Source organism: Nyctibius grandis, chromosome 7, assembly GCF_013368605.1.
Source record: "Nyctibius grandis isolate bNycGra1 chromosome 7, bNycGra1.pri, whole genome shotgun sequence".
Lineage (NCBI taxonomy): Eukaryota > Metazoa > Chordata > Aves > Nyctibiiformes > Nyctibiidae > Nyctibius > Nyctibius grandis.
This window is the reverse complement of record NC_090664.1, coordinates 48786739-48813147: the sequence shown is the minus strand read 5'-3', so window position 1 is coordinate 48813147 and position 26409 is coordinate 48786739. Positions and strand designations below refer to the sequence as shown.

The 26409-nt window shown below is 36.6% G+C and overlaps 1 protein-coding gene across 1 annotated transcript in view; it reads right to left on the bottom strand.

Annotated features, from left to right (window-relative positions):
• NCAPG2 (non-SMC condensin II complex subunit G2) overlaps nt 1-26409 on the bottom strand; it is a 49450-nt gene that overhangs the window by 3117 nt on the left and 19924 nt on the right. The window contains exons 12-28 of the mRNA XM_068405211.1: nt 25389-25514; nt 24315-24494; nt 23119-23271; nt 19484-19706; nt 18116-18243; nt 17460-17633; nt 15601-15671; nt 15174-15327; nt 14819-14995; nt 14221-14334; nt 13970-14113; nt 10515-10614; nt 9678-9862; nt 8784-8927; nt 5648-5751; nt 2436-2533; nt 1926-2028 (exon numbers count right to left, since the gene is read on the bottom strand). Of these exons, the coding sequence (XP_068261312.1) occupies nt 1926-2028; nt 2436-2533; nt 5648-5751; nt 8784-8927; nt 9678-9862; nt 10515-10614; nt 13970-14113; nt 14221-14334; nt 14819-14995; nt 15174-15327; nt 15601-15671; nt 17460-17633; nt 18116-18243; nt 19484-19706; nt 23119-23271; nt 24315-24494; nt 25389-25514 (2378 nt within the window). The remainder of the gene's footprint in view (nt 1-1925; nt 2029-2435; nt 2534-5647; nt 5752-8783; nt 8928-9677; nt 9863-10514; nt 10615-13969; nt 14114-14220; nt 14335-14818; nt 14996-15173; nt 15328-15600; nt 15672-17459; nt 17634-18115; nt 18244-19483; nt 19707-23118; nt 23272-24314; nt 24495-25388; nt 25515-26409) is intronic.

Below are 26409 nucleotides of genomic sequence, written 5' to 3'. Positions count from 1 at the left end.
AAAATTTGTTTTTTGTTTGATTTTGTTTCTAAGCTAGGTCCCAACTAAAAGAAATTTGTTCACAGATGAGCAACTAATTAAAACAATCTACCCAGGAAGCAGAGTCACTCTGAGTTTTAGAAGTCCAATGAGGTAGTGATTTTTTTTTTTAAATAAGATTTTTTTGTTTGTTTGTTTTTTGTTTTTTTTATCAATTTTATGTTACATGAGCACAATGTCCTCTGTGGAAACCACTCAAAGTCTTGACAACAAAGTTTCTGTTTTCTATTTACTTATGCCAGACAGGATATGGAAGTGAAGGGTGCACTGGCTTGGATTTTTTTTTTTCTTTTTTTTTTTTTAAAAAAACCCACAAATCTCATTTTTTTATGATACATAACTGAAGTGGCTCCCATATATCATAAAACTTTCTGGTCTAGTTCTTAAGATTATATGTCTCTTTAAAGAGAGTTACATAATACATTTTTGCTCTGATATAGTAGTAAGCTTAAATGAACGAATGCATATTTTGTTAGCAACAACGCTGCATTGTTAGCAATGTATTGTCCTGAATATCAGGCACTTTTTTTTCCCTGGAAAAATCCATTTTACCATCTGCACTTCTGAACCAATTCCAAATGGATATTTACTCTACAGCCCTCTAAAAGTTCTACCACTGCCAGAACACTTATGTAGCTGTTGAGCTTCTTGATACAACTCAAGAGCAAACTATAAGGGTTTGAAGTATCATAATAGGAAAACAATATAGCCCATGTGGCCTCCTTGATAAACTACCTTCTTTTCCATACAGTAGCATCTCATAACTTTAGTATTGGCTTTAAATCAGTGACACCAATTCAGTCATAGCCCAGCCATCAAAGGTCTATGTCTAATTACTACAATGCCAGAGAACAACATGCCTCAGGCTAGTGATCCACCAGAAGAGCCTGCTGTGGAAGTGTGCTTAGGTCTGAAGGGCCACGCAAGAAACTGTTGAGCAAATTAAAGTGGGGTTTTTTTTGCTTTGTGTTTTTTTGTTTTTTTTTGTTTTTTTGTTTGTTTTTTTTAATTCAAAGTCTGTCTACATCCATTGTTTGACTGAATAGTAAGGATCATCAGTTTGAAGAAGTTAAAAGATTGCAACGGCCCCTGCATGTTCAGGCCACTGTGATGCATTAATAACTTTTGGATGAATGTCCGTAACCATAGTCTGCTTTCTTCATATTCTGTGTCTGTGCTTTTTAATGTCTACTTTGTTTGTTTTCTAATTCCATAGGCAGTTCAATAACTAGGCAGAAACAAAATATTAACAAATTTTTAGACTTAGGCAAGTTTGAAACACTTAAGGCTAAAGCATTCATCATGATTGTCTGTCTTAGGCGGGTCTGAAATAAATGATTGCAAATACAATGTAGTCAATCACTTTCAAGAAACTTATCCCCAAAAATCTAAAAGTCAATCAGATATGACACTGAAATCCCCCAAAAGAGCAAAATAAAAATCACCTATGGAAAGGTCTTAAAGTCATTGTTATATTCAATGAAATTTTTAACATCTGCATAGGTATGGATTCATATGCCTAATACCAAAATGCGGGAGAAAAATCTTCTAGTAATAACAAATAGACTACTTGCTTTGTTCTACACCTTCTGCTAATAGAACTGAATTTCAGAACTGAATCCCGCAATATACAGGATCAAGTCATAACACATTCAAATTAAATGCAAAAAATCAAACTAAATATGTAAAGATTGCAATCACAGCAAAGGTATGGGCAGGAAATTTAATACTGTGCTGGGCTCAATACCTCACAACTTTTTTGCCCCACTTTTTTAAACCTTGCAATCATTCAGAACGCTCTAACGGTGTTATGTAAGTACAAAACAGCCAATTATTGCAGAAAGGGTATAGGAGAGGTTACTGTTCATTTCCCACAGCACATTTACCTTTCAGTGCTGCTAGATTCTTCTGTGGCAGCATCCTTGCATGTTATCAGCTTCCTTTGAATGGCGGGTGCAATATCCTTTAGAAGTGAAGCTTTGTGCTTACCTATTTGAAATAAGATTATGTTGAAAACTTGGACAAAAACAATGATTTATCAAAAAATCACTGCATATCTTCATCAAATATTTTTGTTAAGAAAAAGGTTGTTTAATGAAAGATTAGACATTAGATTAGATTTTCACTGTCCTGGATTAATTACTGTTTATTTCAGCAAATCAGAATATAGAGATGGATGCTATGAGTTAGCAGACAGTTGTAGTTTTAAACTCACTACACAAAGATTGAAAGTACAAAGCTTAACACCATAATTTACAAGTGATATAACCTTAAATCCTATAGAAAAGTGGTAACTTAACAGGCTGAGGAAAAGTGCCTGTTGAATTGTATAAGAACTCAGCTTTCAAAATATAGCACACAAAAGAAAAAAATGGACAAAAAATGGTTTGACTGACCTTTAATTGTAATCACAATGCAGACAGCAGCTGTTAGACTAAAAATCCCTTCAGTTTCTTCAGAGAGAATGCATTCCATTAATTCATTTAAAAATGACCTAAGGAAAAAATAGAGTAAAAATATGTTATAAATCATGTTTCTTTCAAAACAGAACTGAACACAAGTTCGTGATGATGCTACCCTGCCACCATAGCTTCAAAGATACCATGCAGGCCAAAGCAGTGGTTATCAGGTAATTGAAGACTACATGCTGCTTCTGGAACTGAGAATATCTGAGTTAGCAGAATGGTAAATTGCTTGGGAAGAAAATAAAAAAGTTTGTACACAGAATAAGTAGCTGTTAAGAGAAATGAGGAGCTCATGGACTATTTTTGGAAAGTCAATCTGTGAAAAAAATACCAGTTCTAATGGAATCTAACTCACGTAATTTGTATTGAAATTTCTAACTTTAATTTCTACTAAAGTTTAAAAAACCACATTATATAACTCCAATGCATTGTTAGTAACTACCCATGCCCTTAAAACTATTACTACCTGTAGCCTGATTAGAAACTGGAGTTTAATTAACACTTCGGTCTCATAGAAATTAAAACAGATGGGTTTCCAACTACAAAACAGTGAAGAATGTTTATAACTAAATACAGCCCCGAAACACTTCCAAACTACATTTTAGATATTGAAAGTATGGACAGACTAACAGAATCAAAACAATTTTTATTGTAAAGTCCGAGATAAATACTAAGTCTATATGTATCTTAAAAGACTCACTTTTAGCAAGAGATGATAATATTATCAGCAAACTTAATACATATCCCAAAACACCTATAAAGTTAAGAGAAATGAAACAAGGGAGTCAAGGAAGAGGTCTAGCAACCAAACTAAACTGCAATATAAGGCAATACTACAGAATGAAACCCCTAACTGGTCATTATAGTTCTGATGATAGAAAATAACAAATTTAACTCAGAAGCAGTTCTCAAAACCAGAGAAAAATAAAAGAACAAGAGGGATAAAGCAGGAGATGGACAAGATCTGTAATCCTCATACTCCTCAGAGCACAAAAACAAATGCTCTGTGAAGAACTAAAGGGGAAACTGAGAGCAGTAGATGTTACAATAACTTTCCCTAAAATAGTTCAAAATACCTTTGGTATTTTTATCTGTTACCAAAACTGAACACCATAAATACCCAGTTCTGACTTCAATTGTTCTTCAGGCTTTTATTGTGCTAAGATATCAAAATGAAGTATGCAGTTAAGAAAAGAACCAACCACCACTAGTGATTCAGTAAATAAGCTTTGTAGAAGCTCAAGTATTGCTTCAAAGAGCTGAGAAAGGTGAAACCTCTTTAGGTTCTGAAATAAGTATTATGAAGTTGCTCGTGCATTGCATTAGTTTTATCATATCATTGTGACCAAGTATTGATTCTGTTTCATATTGTTCTTAAATTGTTAACTGATAGTATTCCACTCAGAGTTTTGACTTTATTGTTATCACTGTTTAGGTCAGTAAGCACACTCTTTAGTTCCATGAAGGAACATTGTAGTTTTCTTAACCTGTAATAAGGCTCACTGCAGACTCAAAGAAGGTGCCTTTCCCCACCTCCCTCTCAACAAGGGTCACATGAGCCTGCAGGCAAAGATAAAATAGAACAGAACAATAAGCTATTTACAAGATAAGTAATTGGTTCCTATACAGATAGTTCCCTACTAAAGGAAAGGATACTCGCACAATTGGTCAGATATTGCCAAGTCACTCGGTATTATCACGGGTATGGGGACTGAAATTCAGTGCTAGAGATTGACTAATTAGTAACTGAAAACATAATAGATGCTGCAGAACCTGGTGCAAGATGATTGTGTGTTCACAGAACAGAAGCTTGCATCAGATTCTGTAATGTCAAAGGCTTTCGCTTTGGTGTGGAAAGATAATTTCTGAGATATTGAATGATTTACTACTGGACTCTGATTATGGCCTATTAATATAGACTAATAAAAGAAAACAGCCTTAAAAGTAGTCTCAGTCCTGAGGCACCAGTGGAATCAGATGTAAATTATCTCCTCACTTAGATTTTCTTTGCATCAAAAAGATAAATGCTAGAAGATAGACACCTGTTTATCAAAGTACTCACAGAAACAATCTGGTCCAAACTAGCAGTTTTCTCTGTCAAGAATGGACAAGATTCTCCTTGACCACTACAAGAAAATGTTTCAGAGGAATTCATTGAATTTCTGCATCTCTTTTGAAAAGATGTGTGTAAAATATTTGCATTTCACTAAAAGAGAGCACCTTGGTGGACAGCTGCAGCCTCACAGAAGAACAGGATTTGGACTAGGAAGCCTATTGCTGGACTCTAGAGAGTTCTTTGTTTTGCAAGTTCAACTAGAACTAGAGATGGATTGAGAAGAAAAAAAACACCTCATGACAGCAGACAGGGATATTCAATGCCTGTCAGATGAGGAAGTTAAGAATAGGAGTTAGTTGTGATAAGTCATGGAGAATGACTTCTTGTGTTTCTAAGGAATACACATCAGCCCCTTGATCATTCAAAGTAACTCTGGTGTATATAGTCATGTAAATAAAAATTGAATATGAACAAACTAAGCAAAGGAAGATAATGAAATTCACTTGTGACAATTTTAGAAGATATTCAGGGTACCCACTAAATATAGGAAATTAAATACCCAGTTCAAGTCTTAAAAAAAAAAAATAAATAAAAAAATAAAAAGAAATCTAACCCTACTTTTGGGGGCTCTTTAGGACTCAGATACTTTAAAACTATTTTGAATTTTGTGATTTTAATACAGCTATAGTACATTTGTCATCTCGTTGCATATGTTCAATTAAAGGATTAATGCTATTTCTGGTAAAAATTTTCTCATGTAAATACCTTTATATTGAGGAGACTAATGTTTATAAGTATCTTTTGAAAGAAGGAAGCCAAGATGTACGATTAAAAAACTCATTTCGATGAACAGTGTTGTAAATAAGAAGCACTCTTAGAAGCAGATAAAAACATGCAACCAACCCCCCCAATCAATACCTACAAGGAATATGTCAAGAGAAAGGGATTATGAAGTAGTGCAGGTAAATTTAGTAAGCATCTAGTTCCTCAAAATTTATCTGAATTTAGAAATTAAAACTTTATTGACAACATATAAACTGTTCTACATTAGCAACAGCCTTGGACAAATTAACGTAGAAACTTTTACCTGACAACATTAACTGACTTCATAATTATGGCCATTAAACTGCTTGAAAGAGGAGGAAAGTGTGAAACAGTCTTTGGTATAGTTAAGTCTTTTTCACTGGAAGCCTAAAAAAAAAAAAGTCAATAACTGTGGTAGCTCAAGAAATATACGTATGCAGAAAACATTGAAAAAAAAAATCTATATTTCAATAATTACACTAACCAACACCTCTCCTTAAATAATTACAAGAAACATTCACATGTTCTTTGAATAGCCTTAATCTAATTGTGTTGTGTCCAAATAAACAACACAAAGTTAAATTAGAAAGGCTAACACTAAACCAAATAAACAGTATTTGTATCACAGCAAATATTCTCCACAGTTGTTCTGAACAGAAGTTTCATTTAACTACATTGTTGGTCACTATTCACAAAGCCACAGCCTACTAAACACAAATGAGCGTCCTTTGTGTGTCCAAGTTTAAGTGCGCATACATAATTTCTAACTATACCTGAGGTGACAGTGATTTACCGATTCCCTGTGTCAGCTCTTCTTGTTATTAAGTTCTAAATAGCATAGCAAGTATTTAGTTAGAACTGAATTTTGATTTACTAGTACAATAACCTGAGGGCAGGGAAAACCCCAGCTCAGACGACTTACTGCAATGAACATCCATAATCTATGACTATGAATCTGCAGGATCATTTAATACCACAAATTTTTACTCTGCAGCATCTGTAAAGAGCATGCTCTCATCCCACAGCCCTTCAGCTGATATAATATTTGCAGGTACACCCAGTACAAATACACATAGAGAGAACATCTCAAAAACCACGTCGTTAATCTCTAACGCTGCCTAATTTCCAAATTCTTCTGTTAGAGGCAGATAGCGAAGTAGGTATTTAGTTCTTCCGAGCTCAAGATCAGAGCATCCCAGCAGGTAGGAAGTCAAGGAAGGGTACCAGGAGACCTGCATGGTTAAACAGGGAACTGCTGGGCAAACTCAAGTGGAAGAAGAGGGTGTACAGATTGTGGAAGGAGGGGCTGGCCACTTGGGAGGAATATAAGTCTGTTGTCAGAGGATGTAGGGAGGCAACTAGGAAAGCTAAGGCCTCCTTGGAATTAAACCTTGCAAGAGAGGTCAAGGACAACAGAAAGGGCTTCTTCAAATACATTGCAGGTAAAGCCAACACTAGAGGCAACGTAGGCCCACTGATGAATGAGGTGGGGGCCCTGGAGACAGAGGATAAAAAGAAGGCGGAGTTACTGAATGCCTTCTTTGCCTCTGTCTATACTGCTGGAGGCTGTCCTGAGGAGCCCTGGACCCCTGAGGCCCCAGAAGAAGTCAGGATAGAGGAGGAATCTGTCTTGGTTGATGAGGGCTGGGTCAGGGACCAATTAAGCAACCTGGACGTCCATAAATCCATGGGCCCTGATGGGATGCACCCGCGGGTGCTGAGGGAGCTGGCGGAAGTCATTGCTAGGCCACTCTCCATCATCTTTACTAAGTCGTGGGCAACGGGAGAGGTGCCTGAGGACTGGAGAAAAGCGAATGTCACTCCAGTCTTCAAAAAGGGCAAGAAGGAGGACCCGGGTAACTATAGACCGGTCAGCCCCACCTCCATCCCCGGAAAGGTGATGGAACAATTTGTCCTTGGTGCTGTCTCTAGGCACATCAAGGATAGGGGGATCATTAGGGGCACTCAGCATGGCTTCACCAAGGGGAAGTCATGCTCAACCAACTTGATAGCCTTTTATGAGGACATAACCCGGTGGATAGATGATGGTAAAGCTGTGGATGTGGTCTATCTTGATTTCAGTAGAGCGTTTGACACGGTCTCCCACAACATCCTCGCAGCTAAACTGAGGAAGTGTGGTCTGGATGATCGGGTAGTGAGGTGGATTGTGAACTGGCTGAAGGAAAGAAGCCAGAGAGTGGTGGTCAATGGGACAGAGTCCAGTTGGAGGCCTGTGTCTAGCAGAGTCCCTCAAGGGTCGGTACTGGGACCAGTACTATTCAATATATTCATTAATGACTTGGATGAGGGAATAGAGTGCACTGTCAGCAAGTTCGCTGATGACACAAAACTGGGAGGAGTGGCTGACACACCGGAAGGCTGCGCAGCCATTCAGAGAGACCTGGACAGGCTGGAGAGTTGGGCGGGGAGAAATTTAATGAAATATAACAAGGGCAAGTGTAGAGTCCTGCATCTGGGCAAGAACAACCCCATGTACCAGTACAAGTTGGGGACAGAGCTGTTGGAGACCAGCGTAGGGGAAAGGGACGTGGGGGTCCTAGTGGACAACAGGATGACCATGAGCCAGCAGTGTGCCCTTGTGGCCAAGAAGGCCAATGGCATCCTGGGCTGTATTAGAAGGGGTGTGGTTAGCAGGTCAAGAGAGGTTCTCCTCCCCCTCTACTCTGCCCTGGTGAGGCCGCATCTGGAATATTGTGTCCAGTTCTGGGCCCCTCAGTTCAAGAAGGACAGGGAACTGCTAGAGAGAGTCCAGCACAGAGCCACGAAGATGATTAAGGGAGTGGAACATCTCCCTTATGAGGAGAGGCTGAGGGAGCTGGGTCTCTTTAGCTTAGAGAAGAGGAGACTGAGGGGTGACCTCATTAATGTTTATAAATATGTAAAGGGCAAGTGTCATGAGGATGGAGCCAGGCTCTTCTCAGTGACATCCCTTGACAGGACAAGGGGCAATGGGTGCAAGCTGGAGCACAGGAGGTTCCACATAAATATGAGGAAAAACTTCTTTACAGTGAGGGTGACCGAACACTGGAACAGGCTGCCCAGAGAGGTTGTGGAGTCTCCTTCTCTGGAGACATTCAAAACCCGCCTGGATGCGTTCCTGTGTGATATGGTCTAGGTAATCCTGCTCCGGCAGGGGGATTGGACTAGATGATCATTCGAGGTCCCTTCCAATCCCTAACATTCTGTGATTCTTACACGGCTGTATTCATAAATCTGAGAGATGCACCATAATATGAAATCATGGCAAGTAAAATTTCTTGTTTGTTCCATGCTAACACACGCAAAATCTTGGTCTGCAGTATAAAGGTCACACTTTCTGAACATAGCTCTGTTGTTCCAACATAATGTTTAAAAGGCAATAGGTGTAAAAAAAAAAAAAAAGTCAGCATTAACTTTACCTTCTGTAGTACATAATTTAGCTCTGCTACTATTGCAGCCAGAAGAGTAGAGAGTACACCTTGGTGAACTGCTGGGCAAGATGAATGCCAGCACTGGACTGCATGAATGAATTCTCCAAGAGGCATTTGAATAGAGTGAATCAACTAAAACCAAAGAAAAACAGATCATTTTTTTCAGGTTGCGCGAGTATAACTGAAATATTTTGGCAAGCTTCTCTGTGCAGAAGTGCAGATTCCACCTTGAAAGCTACTGAGGTATTCTAGTCACCTGGGATCAGAGAGGGAATCAGCAACATGTTTGAAGGAAGTCTACTCAAATTTGAGAGAAACAAACGAAACAATTCTTTTAACAAAAAAGAACTGAAATGTTTTTCAGAAGTCCTGAAAAGCAGACCATCAGATTTTCCAGAGTGATCCACCCATCTCACTACTATCTAGTCTCAGCTATAAAATACATGAAGCTAGCTTTTCCGTGAAGATAGGAGGTTTTGAAGAACTTTAGGACATCATACATATTTTGAAGTTGATGTAATTCAGGCTGAAAGAAATATATAAAATAATGACAATTTCTCTTCCCTTGCAAGATCATAATACATAGAATCGAATCCTTTGCTCTGGATTCAGAAAGTTCATTTAATTGCAGATAAGATTAATAACGTATGAGTAGTAGGGTAGTTCAGGATCATCAGTAACAATGCATTTTTCTCCAATTTACTAGTTTTTCTGTCATGATGAGGCTAACAATGGATTAAAAAACCCCATTGGTAATGAAGAAATTTAGAAAATTTAATCAGATGTGGACTTGAATAATAACCTTAAAGTGTCTAACACATTTGCCTAAAAAATATGGATTCATCTACACTGTAGGTAGCAATTTAAAGTGTAATATAATACCTGAATCCCTTCTTCCTGCTGTTTCTTGAGTCTACGTGCCACGCATTCCAAAACTTTCTGGAAGACGGTCTGTACAGCATGGAAAAGATTTGCCACTTCATCTGTCTCAGTATTCTGAGTTAAAGAAGCTTCAGTAATTTCTTTTAGAACATAGAGTAACACTGGAGCACAAAAGGCACCTCTCTCTAGAGAAAGAGATAAATACCACAATATAAAAATTGTAATGAGAGATTCTTCAGGTACAAGCTCAGAATGAAACTCAGTTATATATCATAAATGACTGTAGTTTACAAGTGTAGACGATACATTTTGTTTCTGAGTATCCTTAGCTGAAATTTTCATACAGTTCAATCAAGATTTTAAGTATAAACCCAGTGTTCCTTCCAGTTCTTGAAGTATAGGGATTAAAAATGTAGATTTCTTCAGGAACTGAGCTCTAATTCTGTCTGTACTGTAGACATAACTTTTCAAATGTGAGCCAAATTTAAATAGTGCTACAATGTTGTCTCCTAAGGCATACTGATATATATCTCTCTCAATATACATGTATCACTATATATATTAAAAAACACTTCATAGATAAACCCCCCTGAATTATGTAGTAATAATTAGAATCCAAAAGCAACTGACATGTGAACAGTGACATTGTTCTGGGTTGGTTCTCTGCTTGTTTTCAGCTTTCTGAAAAGCTGCTGTGACTTTTGACCATATTATTGGTACTAGCTAGCATAAGCTGTAAACACCATTTTTTGAGAAACAGACTCGAAAATGCTAAAAGTAACAGTTCTGCTAATATAAGAAAAGTCAGCTAAGTATATATGGAGATGCTGATTGTACCTGTTTGTATAACTGAAAGCACCATATCTAAAAGCTGTGCTTGAAACGTCAGACTGCCAAGGCCAACCATTATGACATCTTTACATACTGTCAGGTAGGCCTAGAAAAGAGATGCAAGAGTATATGAGAAACAACATTTATATAAAGTAACTGTTCAGTAAAACCTAAAAATAATAACATGAAATCTTAGCCAAGTTGCCTTGAAAGCTGATGCATCTACTCAGAGTTACTCAGTTCGCAACCTTTGAAAATCAGGAGCTCCAAACAGTTCTCCAAATGCTTCCACTGCCCTTTCCTCCAGTAAACACTGTTTCTCAAAAGGCAGTAAATCCTCTATCTTTTTACTCAGGCTCAGGTCAGATCACTGATACTTAACATTTACCAAGGCAGAACATGACATCTCTACCTATTTTGAATAGAGAAATTAAAAATAGCTTACAAAAAGAGCTTTTCCCTGGAGACACACACGTTACATACTAAACAGATTATAATACTAATGTATAGAGAGAGTAGAGAATTTTTAACCAGTCTATGTAAACAATTGTTAAACATGTATGTTTAACAAGTCTATGGCTTGTTCAAGGACACTGACTGTGACTAAAGTTAGTCCAAATCTTTCCCTTGGCTAAAATCTGAAAGGATCCATAGCTCAATGCTAAAATCCACCTTACGATAAATGATATTTCATGGGAATTTAATAGAAAACGATTCAAAACTAGCTAAAAAAAACCCAGATTATACAATCTAATGCTTTCTGTGAAGGGCAAATGAACACAAGGGGTAAGGGACACTGTCAGTGATGACACCGGGGTTTGTGTCAGAGGGCCTATCAGCCCCACTCAACAAATCAGTGGCCTAAAGAGAACGGCCCCCACAGTGAATCCCTCCACATAACAGCAAGTGCAAAATTGAGTAAAAGACCAAGGAGAGAAGGAAGTGTGAAATGGGACAGTATGGGATGTCACAGGGAAAGTGACAGAGAAATGTAATTGGAAAAAGAGACACCCCAGTTCCCTCTCATATACAACAGTATTAAAGAAGCAACTGTAATTATTGTATACTATATGGATATTTTGAGACAAATCGGGTCCGCTTTTAATGCCAGCATTGTTACCAAATACACGCTCTAAACAATCAAAAAGCACAATCAATACCTCATTCTAATAAAAAACAGTATACAAGGTGAAAGGAAATAGGAGCTGCTTAACAGGCATGTGGCTTATAACAGGAGATGCAAGAGGCCTGGATTCTCTTCTTGACTTCCACACGAGTCACATCAGTCTTTACACCTCAGTTTCTTCTCTGGAAATAACGATGCAAATGGAGTTTAAGATCTACTAGTAAATATCATTGTGTTTCGTTATCGGAGAGTCAAGTAACGTGTCAGATGTGTTTAAAGGTGACAACTGCCTATCTTATTAATAGGCTTATCTATAAAGTTTCATTTTCATTTTGTGTTCAGACCTAGGAAATCAATCGTAAACATTCTGGTAATGCTGGTAAAGATTACCTATTTGGTGTCTCGTCTTTCTACAAGGTTGAGTTCTGTGCATCCAAAATTTTGAAAAAATAGCCAGAAAAGAGTTATGATATGCATACTAAATTTTTCATTCAGAGAGAAGAGACAATAGCATATAAAACGCACAAGAAACCTGTACCAGAAACAACTGCAACACTTGTTTGAGTTTACTATCTCTTTATACTTTTCAAAAAGCCATTTGGCTGCAGCAGCGGGTATTTAGTACAAGACTGACCTCCTCATTATTAAATTCACAGGTAACTCACACCCTACCTCTCTGCTGACTTCCAAAGATATATCCCATGCACCAGTACAGGCTGGGAAAGCTGCTGGAAAGCAGCTCTGCAGAGAAGGACCAGGGAGTTCTGGTGGACAACGAGCTCACCATGAGCCAGCAATGTGCCCTTGTGGCCAGGAAGGCCAATGGTATCCTGGGGTGCATTAGGAAGAGTGTGGCCAGCAGGTCAAGGAAGGTTATCCTCCCTCTCTACACTGCCCTAGTGAGGCCACACCTGGAGTACTGTGTCCAGTTCTGGGCCCCCCAGTTCAAGAAAGACAAGGTATGACTGGGGAGAGTCCAGTGGAGGGCTACAAAGATGATCAGAGGACTGGAGCATCTCTCTTATGAGGAGAGGCTGAGGGAGCTGGGTCTGTTTAGACTGGAGAAAAGACAACTGAGAGGGGATCTTATCAATGCCTACAAATACCTTAAGGGTGGGTGTCAAGAGGATGGGGTCAGACTCTTCTCCATGGTGCCCAGTGACAGGACAAGGGGCAACGGGCACAAATTGAAACATGGGAAGTTCCATCTAAATATAAGGAAAAAATTATTTCCTTTGAAGGTGACAGAGCACTGGAACAGGCTGCCCAGGGAGGTTGTGGCATCTCCTTCTCTGGAGATATTCAAAACCCGCCTGGATGCGACCCTGTGCAGCATGCTCTAGGGGAACCTGCTTTGGCAGGGGGCTGGACTAGATGATCTCCAGAAGTCTCTTCCAATCCCAACCATTCTGTGATTCTGTGATTTTATGGGACTCAGAACTAGAATGAAGCATATTGAATTCCTCAGGGTATAATTTTACCTATTTCTTTTGGGAAAGCAGGAATAAAAGAAAGGAAGGAAGCAAGCAAGCAAATATGATTAGATCTAAATCCTCTCTCATAATCACACTACCTTCCTGGTCCTCTAAGTCATCTATTCTGCTATTCAACACAATGTATGCAGCTGCAGTGATTCTATGTCATTTCCAGGACCTTCTACACTACAGAAGAACAGGCTATTAAGTGCTAGCATACCATGTAACCATACCCTTGTTTTCATCAACTAATTTTTTTCTCCTTTTCAGAAGTCAGATTCAGTGACAATCTTAACTTTATGTTAATGCACTTTTCATAAAACAGCATAAACGTTACCTTTATTTAATATGGGCGATGAGAGACTGAGGACAATAATTACTTGTTAGAAACCTAAAATTTGGGAGACCCAGGTTACATCACCTGCTGTATTAGAAATTTCTTGAGTGGGCATTTTCACAGGTGTGAAACATAAAGCATGTTCCACCCTCACTTAAACAGATATGATGACAATATACATTGTGCACTGGTAGGTGAAAAAAGTTCAGATAAGAACAAGGTATTGTTGACTCCAACTACTTGATTTAATTGCTAGGGTATGCACAATTATATTTATAAAATATAAAGTTTATAACTAAACTCAAAGCAAGTTAAAAAAAATAGTGTGTGATTTTAAGCAATCAAAGGAATAGCAAAAGCATAAAACTCTAACCTCAGAACAATCAGGATTGTATTTCATTAGCTCATTTACTTGCTGGGCTCCAAAAAACTCAAGTGCACTATGTTTGTCAGTATACAATTGCTATATATATGGCTTTTCAGATTGGCAGCAGTTTGATTTACGTTCTAAGAGTCCTCTAACCTGGATAATTAATTCGGAAACATTACTGTGTTTTGAAGTGCCATCCTCTTGATCACTTGCTAGTATAAAAGGTACAACTTGACTTTCTATCCAAGCACCTGTCTCCTTCAGATGTGAGAGGCAATCTTTTCCTTCTTCAGAAAACTGGAAAAAAAAAAATTAAAGTTCACCAATTGTTTTTCCAATTCTTTTGGAATTTCCTTATGATGTCAGCTGTAACTCCAGCTTATACTCAAAAGGTATAACCATACCTTGTTCTGAAGATGAATACTCAACCTGCAAAAGAGGCTGAAGGCTCTCAGGCCATTTGCTTGATTCCAGCTACCAGAACCTGCATCAGTTGCTTTCAGAATTGAGCCAAGAACCTCCTGAAAAATCAAGGTTGACATTTATATTTTCCAGAAAATCCTTTCAAATGTTTCTTTTCTCAACAGCTTTAAACAAAAGATTTAAAAAAGAAACAAAAAAAAAACCCACTCAAAAAAACCAAGCGGCATACTTGCAATTACTTTCATTTTGCAGTGCCATAGCTGATTTTCAGACTATTCCTTACATGTACATTCCAAAAGACAGGTCCCTCAAAAATGCGAAACACTAGATCACAAAAATTTTGAGACATCTAAAAATGACAAGCTGGTTAAAATATGCCATCTAGAAACAATTTTGAACAAATATACATCTAGTTTAGAATATTTGTCTGAAGTACAAATCCAAAAGAAAACCTTTTTATAGAGGGGAAGAAGGGATCATGAATCTTATTTATTTATTCTTGCAGGCCTTTAATTTGACTCAGGCAATATATGATGTTAACCACTCTTTTATAAGTACTGTTTATGGTAAGGAGAATACTACCTTTGCAGCACTGAGAATTTTCAGAAGTTTCTTCAGCTTCTTTTTTGGAACAGAGAGTAGGCAACCACGATTAACAGGATGAGTCAATAAATATTCAATATAATCCAGTGCTAATTCTGGCTTCGATTCATGTGTTACACAGATACGTACTCGTCGTTTAGATGTTTTAATACTCTAGATGAGAAGAAAGAACAAAACCAGTACAATACTGTTAGTATCTCACTTTACACCTAATTCCAAAGCAGAATAATATGGCATTACAGAGGCTTCTTCTATTAATAAAACAAAAAAATCACAATGCCTTTATGTAATATAGCAATTCCTTAATTCTTTGACGTATGCATATGCACACCTTTCTTGAGGTTAGAGTGTCAGACAACCAGTCACAGGCTAATTCCATAATATCTCCCACTTGACCCCAGCGACACATGCAGTCTATCAGGGTAGAATATTTGCTTTGGTCAGCTCCATTGTCAATATTTCTGAGCCTGGAGATCACACCACAGCTTAAAAGAAAACAAAACAAAAAAGAGATGCATTAGCTTTACATCCATTAGTGCAGAAATAATTCAAAGAAAATCAACCAGTGTCATACAAAAAAAAGATTCACCAATGGCTCAAAGGCATATTTGCACCTCACAGATTTTACTAACTTATCTAATCTGTTTACTGGATTAACTTATCCAAATGGGCATTTAATATGTCAAGTTGTGAAAAATTAATAAATACAGTCAACAAGAGATTTCTTGTCATTCATATTTTGGATTTAAAAATACTACCTGAATGTAGGAATAGCAGCAGGGGGCATAAAGGATGCCAGAATAACCAATGGAGTCATGCAACGCTCATCCTAGGATAAAAAAATACACTATATGATGTACAAGTGCAGATACACATATGCACACAAAACTAAAGAGAATACTGGAAAAGTATGATTAAATTATGTCAAATTAAGACTTCCCTTTTTTTCACTAGAAACGGAACTGAGAGAAACTCATAACAACATGTGGCTTGCAATCTGAAACTTCCGATTCCGATTTTCAGAGGTCAATCATCAATTATCCTATCGTTCAGCTTTCTGACAAACTGTCAGAACAACTACCATGGATAATTATGGCCCCATTAGATTAATAACCATTGCAAAAGAAATAACAGCTCTAGCTTACATTTTTTCTTTTTAGTAGAGGCTAATATTTAATTGCACAATCATGACACCATTTAAGTGCAACTCTCCAGTAACTAGTGCCTTAAATGAATATTCATTCACATCAGAACTTTATAAAAAAAACTCTAAAGGAAAGGGTGTTTATATAACAATGGTACTGGAAAATGTACTACCAGTCGTTACAACAGATTCTAATAGAAGGTCTAGACCATGACATAGTCTCACTCGGATTATATAGAAACCAATCTATGTGAAAGACTCTTCAAAAATGGTATATCTGTATGCCCAAGCCTCATGAATACAATCATGAAATTACTACCTACTTAGACATTTGAAGAGCTAAAATCTTTTAAAAATAATTTTTAAAAGAACATTTAAAAATATATTTGTAGCTTTTCAGGAAAGAGACGTGCTGCTTCAATATGTAGTCTTCTAGAAACTAAGCCTCTGATGACAGGTCTTTTTAGATCCAAGCTGCTTACTCACTGTAAGAATATCAAAGTCAAAGAGGTTGCTTGCTAAAGCTGGATATCTTGTCTGCTCACCAGAACCTTTCAAGAGGGATATTATATCCTCTACCAAAAAAGATTTGGAATGTCTTTGACAATTTCCAAATGCTTTCAGGGTAGAGAGAGCATTTGGTATATCTGTGCTGCAGAATATTATGTAGCAATGAATTGCTTTCCACTCCCTGATTATCTAAAGCAAACTTGAGTGTTTTTAAATATAACAGCCAGCGTAACTCAGTATACTTCATCATCAAAAGCCATAAACAAAAAAAGACATCCAGTAGAAAATCCTTCCAAATGCACTACAGGGTGCAGCAGATACTCTCAGCCACTATCAAAAGAGCGCATCCTGAAGAATAACACTAGAACAATTAAACAGATCAAGGAGACTGAAAATATGAAAATGACTGATTTTAATTAATTGCTTATATCAAATCCAAACAATAAATAAGTGCATCAAAAGATCTTTAGAGAGTAGAATCAAATTAGCAGAAACTGATCACAAGAAAGTGCAAAAGGAGCCTCAGCTGCTTCAGCTGCCTGTTCCAGCAGCTGGAACGCAGTAAGTGGTGGTGGTGGAAGGGTTTGGGGGTAGCAGGTAGAAAAACATGTGGACTCTCATCTATACGGAGTATTTATTCTGCAATGGCACATATTCAGTTACTGATTTCCAAAAGTTCCAAAAACATTCAAAAGAATGGAATCTTATAAAAACATTCCAAGGAGAGCAATTTATTGCATAAGTATTTCTGTGCTGACTAGATAATGGTTCATCAGTCAGATACTGCAATGGGAGAATAGCTTCTACCCATTTATGGAATTCCAAGAAACTTGCTATTGTTTATGGTTTATAGCAAGAATGAAAAAGAATTCTTAATGCCATGAAAATAGATGCAAGACATAACACCTGAAAGCATCTGAAGAAAATACTAAGCACTTATAGGAAAATCTAGGCTTTCTTTACCTTAAATACTTTAAAATATTCAGGAAGTACAGAAGCAAATTTTCTGATGGCATAATCTTTGGCATCTTCATTGTGATCTAGTGCTTTGTGAATACTTCTCCAGAGAATTACAATAATCTCCAATAAACTTGCCATGCTGGCCACATCATTTATTGACAACACATTATTCAACACCTGAAATACAAACACTTAGATGATATCATCTATTATATTCTCAAATATAAGTTTAGGTTAAAATAAAGTTTAAAAAAAACCTGAAAATCCTTCTACCAATTTCACAAAGGCATTGTGTTTGTTGTAGAACATGAACTCCACTATTCATTCTTACTATATATATGTAACTTGAGTCATCTTGCAACATTAATTTTTTGAATAATTTAATTGCAGAATCAAACCAATTTATAATTAGTACTGGAATTAGGGAAGTATTCGTTTAAAATACGTGTCGTATTCCTTCTATCTTATTCTAGCTACTTCATCAAATTTCTGCTATTGCATGGCATGAAAACACCATAATGGCAGTTCTCCCCTCCTAATTCCACAGATGTCCAAGTGCTTTCCTTCAGATTTCTGTCGTATCATTAACTGCCTATTTCTCAAATTAAGCACCACAGAAAAAAAGTTACCAGAACTTATCATAAAGTGGACTTTCTTACACTTGTATTCTCCTTTTCACTTTCATCATCATCATCATCACCATCATCATCACTATTATGAAGACTCTCTTTCATCGCTTTCTGGATGCAGGCATTCAAGCAGCGCCGAATAGTAAGCATCAATTTAGCTACATTTAAATATAATAAGAATAAAGCAGACATTTACTATTTGTTAAGAATGTTGCTGGTAAATGTTTCTAAGTGTAATGCTGGAAAGCCAGTCTGAAAAGCAGGCAACAGAATCAGAAACAACTAGGGAAAAAAAGATAAAATTTCCTGGTAAAAGGAAATAGAAAAATTAAAAATGTTTTATATCCTCAAGTATGAAGAAGAAATGGCAACATTATCGCCAGGTTGTACAATTTTATTGTTAAAAAAAGTCTACTCAAAAAAAAAAACCACCACCACCTTAGCAAATCAGGATCAGAGGAAGCTCCCACAACTCCTACATTCATCTGGTACAGCTATTAATTTAATGACCTCTGTTCAATAATACATCCCCTCCAATGTCAATTCCAATTATTTATAAAAGATGTAGTAGCCTAACCATTGCACTCCTTAATGAGGAGCTCATCTCTAGATAAAAGTGAAAGGGCTATATCCACTCTGGTGAAAGTATGACTAGCTGAAATACACTAGCACATGCTATTTCAAAACTACCTTACCAAGGCAACATGATCGGTCAAGGGGCAACAGCTTGGGCATTTCACCCGAGTCACTCCATGCTGACTACTTTGTTTTTTATGGTATCAGAAATCCTCTGAAACAAAATTTTCCTGATTTTACTTGTCTCAATAGCACTTTACAGAAAGCAGCTATACTCTGTGCAGTACATACCCTTTTCACTGAAAGCTTCTGAAGCTTTTAATAGGAAGGAGGGCTTTTTAGATTTTCTCTGAGCCACTTCAAAATACTACTAATCCACAAATCCCATATAATCAGAGTATCAGGCAAAAGTATTTTTCACCGCCTATAGAATCTTCTACATAAAGATCTCAAACCACTTGAGACACCAGGGTATTTTATTTCACTATTTCTGCATGATAAATAAATATCGACTTAGATAGTTTTAAGGTGCATGTGAAGAGAAAGGGGAAGAGAAAGACCACATAACAACACCAGCTAGAGTATAGAACAGCACCTAAAAGCAGAAATTAAAAACTTTCATCTCTTCATTTTTGAAAAAGCTTATGACCGTTGTCAGCAGGGTTCATTGCTGGTGTCAAGAATTTCTAAAACTACAAACTAATATTATATTAAAACTGAAAGATCTAGCAACAATGTACCACTGTTAGAGAAAAAATTTAAAAAGCAATTACATGGTGCGACATTAGCATTTCCAAAGACTCATAAGGTTTTGTACTTTACCTATATTGGTGGGGGCAGTATATTCATAAGCATATTGATAGAACTTTCTAGCTGCTGCTGAATTCATCTGGATTAGAGTAACACAGCGCTCACACCACACATCCTCAGGTTGGTTGATGGGAAAAAAAGAGTTGAATAAGAGATTCACTATGCGTCGTGACACAGGCCGTGAATCAACTTCAAGACGACTCAGAAGATGCTCCATGGGACAGATTTTCCAGAACTTTTTAAAGCCAGAAACAGATATTAAAGAGGTTAAAAAAATGAAGAGGAAAAACCAATCAACTTTGTTAAGCATTGTCCACATCAAAAATCTCAACAAATGTCAATAGCGTTTAGCAGAAAAGCATGAGCCTTCTTAATTTTTACCAAAACACCAGCATTTACTTGAGGTCACATATTGCTGCAACAATGCTACTTTACTGTTCTGATGCACCTCTAAATCTGCCGGTATCTCTGACAGATCAGTAAAATTCTGGTTCAAGCAATTGCAGCTCAATATGCCTGTAATGTTAATGCAATTCCATAGGTATAGGGAAGACTTATTTACTCTACAAGGGTATCACCACAAAATATAATTATTTGTCATTATGTGCCATGCTTCATATTCTCATCATAGGACAAAGTAGGACCAAACTACCTACAAGTACGGTATACACCCTAAAAATCTGTATAGAACAAGACCCTTTCTGAAACCATCCCAAACCATAAGTGCATCCCATTGTTAGCAGAGCTCTAGTTTATTTGTAACACAGTAATCGAAAGCTATGAAATTCAGAAAGAATAAACAGCTTGTTATGCCAGCAGTAACACTACTCACATATGTAATTTTTGTGAGAAGGTGTTGAATTAATTATGCTGTGCACTTTCAGGTAAAAAAACAAACAACCAAAAAAAGGGTTTCTTGGCATTGTCAAATATTATTTTATTCTTGAGTAGAAATATTTGCAGCAGCTAATTCCCCTGTGATTGCAAACTATGGGCATCCCTACTAGAATCCCTATTATTATAAAAAAAGGGTTCTTTGAGTAAGCATTAAAGTAATCCCAGGACTTGCCAGAGATACATATTAGTTTTTAAATAAACAGGAAGCTACTGACAAAACCTCTAACACTTACTAGGATTTTTTTTTCTTTTATGTAAACCTGATCCTTCCTTTAGAAGATCCAAATCTTTTACTACATAAAAATACAGCACAGAGTGGATGGAAGATACCTGTTATGCCTGAAGAACAAACTAATACCTAAAAAAATCCCTGAAGCTGAGAATTATCTTTTTCCTCTGTCTTTGATGGCAGCAGATCCAGAATAATTCAGGAAAGCCAAAAAGATTGTTTGCTTGAACTTTCATACTGAATTACAAATAACTTTCAAACAAGATTTTTTTTATACATTTAACAGCAGCATGAACACTTTGTTTTTAAAAGACTGTACACAAAGTAACATTAAAAAATTGATTTAAAGCATTGTTGCTTAATAGAAGCTTAAAAAAAACCCCTTTTTTGTATTTTACTATACAGATAACTGATATTAATGGATCAAATCATGACTATTAGGTATCAGTCCTCTAAATTATACTTGCATATCATATCTTATGAAGAGTTAAAACTTAGTAGAAGAAACTTAGTAAAGAAGTGCTGAGCGACTGTGAGGTTACAGAGTGATGTAGAAATTAATATTAAAAAATACATAAATTACAAAAATGACACGTAATCCGATTATTAGGGGAATATGCTTGTTGAGTATTATTAAATCATAATACAAGAATACGACTGAAATCATGATTAAGATTTCAGAGTCCAACACTTGAAGAACAACAGTTCCATGATCTGTTGTTTCTGCTGATTCTGGGAACCAAGTGATACATCTCCTAACACACAGGCATCAGCGCAAGGTCCAGTGTCACAGTGATACGTCTGCCATTCTACCGCAGTTTTACCTGGTAAAGCCCGGCTTTAGAACCTGCTGAAGCAAAAACTTCAGGAAAAAAGCCATCTTTTAGAGTACTACCACTTTATAAATCTGAATTGCCTCCTCCAGTTATCTCCAATAACCTTAACAACCAGAACCAATTGTTTAAGTAAAGCTACAGCTGCACATTGTTAAACTCAAGACATCTGCAAAACATTACTAGGACCCTGCTGGAAACTTTTTGTGCTGACAGTCTGAATGATAATACCTCGTGCTTGCAGTGTTTGTCTCCATTTCACATTTTCTGTGGACTTGCCTAAGCAATGCATTGAGGTATGTATTATGGAAGTACCAAACTTGCTGTTGCATTATTGTAATCCTTACTCTGAACCTGTGAGCAAGAAGCCAGAAGCTATCAATTCCAAAATCACCTCCCATTTATCTTCTCTTCTGAGCATATTTTGGGGAATTTGGAAGGTACTGAGGTGGTCTAATCTCAAAATATGTTTGAGGTCTTGTCATCAATGCTGGAATGCACACGTTTGTCAAGGAGGTAATTCTCGTGTTAGGGATAGATGTATTCTTTGAGCACTGAAGCCTTAAAAATCTGACAAACCAAGTATTTATTTAATTCTGTCCTCAACAACAGAGGTATGTACCTATGACCTCATATAGTGTATGTGTCTAGCACACGATAAGCATGTCCTAATAATTAGGCTTATCAAGAGACAAAAACATGACTAAAATAAAATATAAAATTGAAATTAGGAAACCATTAACAGCAGAGAGTGGAGAAAACACTCAAAGATGCTATAATGCCTAAGGCTGGACATTATCACCCTAAATAAGAGTCCACAGCAGAACACAAAGTTCGTTCAAAATCACTATAAAAAGACAGCAAAATCGTGAAGGACATGCCCACAAAAGACAAATAGAAATTATAAAAACAGGTAAATAAAAGTAAAAAAGCAATTCGGTAAAGGCGTTAAGCATTTAGAAGGTGAGAGTCCTGACTTGAGGTAGCCAGCTGAAGTGTGGGCGTACCGATTGCTCTGCCCAGCCATGGCCACGAGAGGGCAGGGAAGACAGAAACATGCTGAGAAAAAGATCTGCTGAGTGCTTGTGATACCAGCAGCCACTGGAAAAAAGCAGGCAAGCACAGAGATGCCACTGGGCCTACTAATCACCCCAAACTAGTGAAAAATGTCGGGGAGAGGAAAAGATGAGTGTACTTGCTCAACTACAAAGCAAACTTTCCAGCATGTCTATAAAATCTCTGCCATAGTAATATCCAGACACAGTACTTTCTCATATAGTTAATTTTTCTGTGAAGAACAGCTATGGAAAGGCTGAAAGCTCACCAGGACTAGTTACAATTTACTTACTTATTTTAAAATATTTTTCATGGACACAATGATTTCAGTAGAATTCACAAAATCACTGGAAAGAAGTATTTCTATACTACTGCCCATATTTGGATCAAAAGCTTTAAAATGGACAGAAGTGACTAATAGCAACAGAATCCACAAGTCTTAGAAACAAATTCAATTATATGCTTAAATATATGAAGAAGGTAAAAAATTAAATTAAGAGTATTACTACATTAAGCATGATTTTTTTTTCCTTTTAGGAATACTGCAGTAGTCTCAAAGGTAATTTTTTTCTTAAATAAATACCTTGATTTTAATCTCCTCCTTCCTAATTATCAAGTGTCACTTATCCTACCTTAGCAGCCTTGGTAGCCTTAATTTTCAGCAGCATATCAACAAAAGCCACTCGCACTTTCTCTGAATTGTCATGAAGACTGTGTTTGACTGTTGGCAGGAGCTGTTCCAGTAATGGATGACTTAGTTTGTTGTCCAAAATTATCGGTAGGCACTGCAAGAAAAAAAGATTATGCTAAAAAAAAAAAAAAAAAAAAACAAAAAACGTAGAGTAGATTTGCAAAAAGATGCAGCTAAAAACTGAACTGGACCATGACACTTCCAAGGTTAAATTATGTAGGGACAGACACTGTGCATGCGTATTTTTCTTGTAATATTCTTCAGTAAAAATTGATACGTTTATTTCAAATTTCCAGTGAACAGCAAACTCATTTCAGATGAAGCAGCTTCAGATCTACACTGGGGCCACGGTCTTGCCTTCCACCTGAGGGCACAGCATCAAGTACTTTTTGTGGCAGCAATACAAGCTCCCTAAACTCTGCTGATTTCAGTTTAAAAATATACATTTCTTTTTGCCAAGTTATTTTTAAATCAGCAGTTTCTGCTTATCCAGTATAGACTCCCATGCAGCTGTAGTGGAGCAAGTGAGGATTAACAGGAAGATAGCTCCAAATTAACGCTGAATTGACACACAAAATTTTTAAGTGAAAACACTGCTTAAGGAATTCATTTTTCTGCTCAGGATATTAGTTATTTACCAGATGCCAGAAAGATGTAGATGAGCTACTCCTAACATACCAAACAATGCATGGGAGGCCGGCATTCCCAAAAAACCAGTATGTAACTATAATCATACAAACCTCAGAAACACAAAGTGTGGTACAAAATCATAACATGATTGCGCATGTCTAGGGATGGGAACATACTGGAACCTGCCTGCATTTTCAAGTCTAAGCACAACTTTTACTACCTAAAATAACTAAATTATCAGGTACAAACAATGTATATAAGACTAGAAATGGAAAGTGGTTGAGAGTCACAAAGCCAGTCACTATTTTAAAAAGCATTTGTTCATTCCAAGTGTGTGGCTTTTAGAACACATGTGCAAAACTTGCATGTATTAGGAACTTTATTGTGTATGTCATTTTGCAGAATAAGTAATTTCCTTGACTTAAAGTGTCCTACACTAGAAACCTGTGCATTAAGTAAAATATTAAAATGACAATCATGATTTTAAATTTAGAAAAAAAAATTTACTTTAAAAACAGAGCATCGAACATCAGCAGATGTTATATCACATGCCAGCTCTCCAGTTAGTTTTTTTAAAAGATCAGCAAGAATTGTTGGAGGAATCATCTCCCAGTATTTGGATGTTATCTGAGTAACTCCGAGGATCCCTGTAGAGCGGACAACTGGATGAGGATCTTCTAAGAGACTCTAAAACAAACAGAAGAATAATAATGTGAGTATCTGCATTATTGTGACTCTACGGCTGTTTCACATTAACCCATCATAAACAAATAGCATTCCATTACCTTTTAATCATTACGCAAATTGTCATACTATGAAAGAAATGTAATATTAATATTCCCTCAAGGCATTTTATTACGAAGCAAACTAGGAAATTTAAATCGAAAGCAAAATTAAGACAAGTACTGGCCAATTTTTTTAATTGGACTTTTGAAATAGTTTTTTAAAAAATGGCTCACATTAAGTCTTGCATCTTTGACTGAATTAAGAAGATTTAGACTTCTATTTACATATGAGTTTACGCTGGCCACTGTTCCTATGAAACAATATAAAAACTTAGAAATTCATTCAATTATCTGATGTTTACATTTTTAAAGACCATACTCAGGATTTCCCAAACATTTTCTTAATGAAAATACTATGCCCATTCTCACCCATCTAGAAGGGTAAAGAGTTTTGTAGGTTCTTATCTCCACTATACTTCATTTCAGAAGTATTTAGTAATACAGTACTAAACTTCCATTGAATGCTTACATATTAAATATAAAGCTCTCTTCATCAATACTAGGTTAAGTAAGGATCAATATCCATTACTCATGCATCAAGTTTTTCAAAAGCATCTTTAAATCACAGATTAATGAATAACGATTCCAAATATTTCCTTTTCAGAGTTGAAAACTGTGCATGCCATCTGTTGTCAACATACTACAGAAATCTAAAATATTAGTTTATTTTTGTATTTTCTGCAACACCATGAATACTATCCTGAAATTTCATAAATTTTAATTGCATCAATAGTTTATTTTTAAGATATTTTGATGAAAGTTCCATTTTTAACATTTTATTTTCATTAAAACTTACAAAAAGTTCTTCAAATTGTTTCTGAATTTCATTGTCCATCTCTTCAGTGTTAAAACTGGGATCACGAACAGGAAAAGCATCAACAAACAAAAATGCTGCATTTGATCGAACTTCTGAGTTTCTGGCCTGTTACAATGAAGGAAAAAAATATTTTTTCAGTAAGTACAGACTTCTAATATCAAAAGGCATTTCCTGTCAAATACTGCTCTCCAAACACTTCTAGCAAGTTAGTATTTTTAATTTAGATGGAAGAGATGAATTTTTAAATGTATGGAAGACCTTAGAGTGACATACGATTTTTTTTTACTTTAAATTTCTGCCCATTCAGCAAAACCTCAGTTATTAGTACAATCAGCTTTCAAGGCATATCAACTTCAGTGACCCTGAAGAGTCACAGTCAGAGCCCTTCTGCTCTCTGTACTGTAATGCTGAATAAATTAAAAGCAGTTGGGATTTCTCTTGGTCACCTTAAAGTTCCTCTTCAGAATATAAGAATCTTGAATTCAAGCAGATTTAATTAAATTAATTGCCTGTCAAGAGACAGGTGATTTAATTGAAAAGCTCAAGCCTATTTCTTCAAGAAAACAATATTTAGAAACTTAACTACCAGCAAGCCTGGAGAGCAACTTATCCAACATAAACATATTCACTTCTGCATCTATTCACATAAGTAATAGGACCATGTTCTGAGCTCCAGGCAGCTCATCAAAAAAACCTAAGGCAAGCCTCACAACCCTCAGGCATTTTACCATCTGTAATAGCTTTCAGTGCATTTACACTATACATTTCACTGGTTGTAGAACCCCAAATGTAAAGAAAAATGAAAACAGTGTGTATTTAGACACTCGGTCAGTGAAAAATAATTGGCCCTGTGGACTCTTTAAAGGATAGAAAAAGAGAGCAGGCAATGAAATGAAGATGAAATCCAAGGTATCTTGGGCAGAAACCTGAAATCTAACCATCTGCCTATATTTTATTTACCAAAGACAGCAGTACAATGATAAGAGCCTGTGCTCACTTC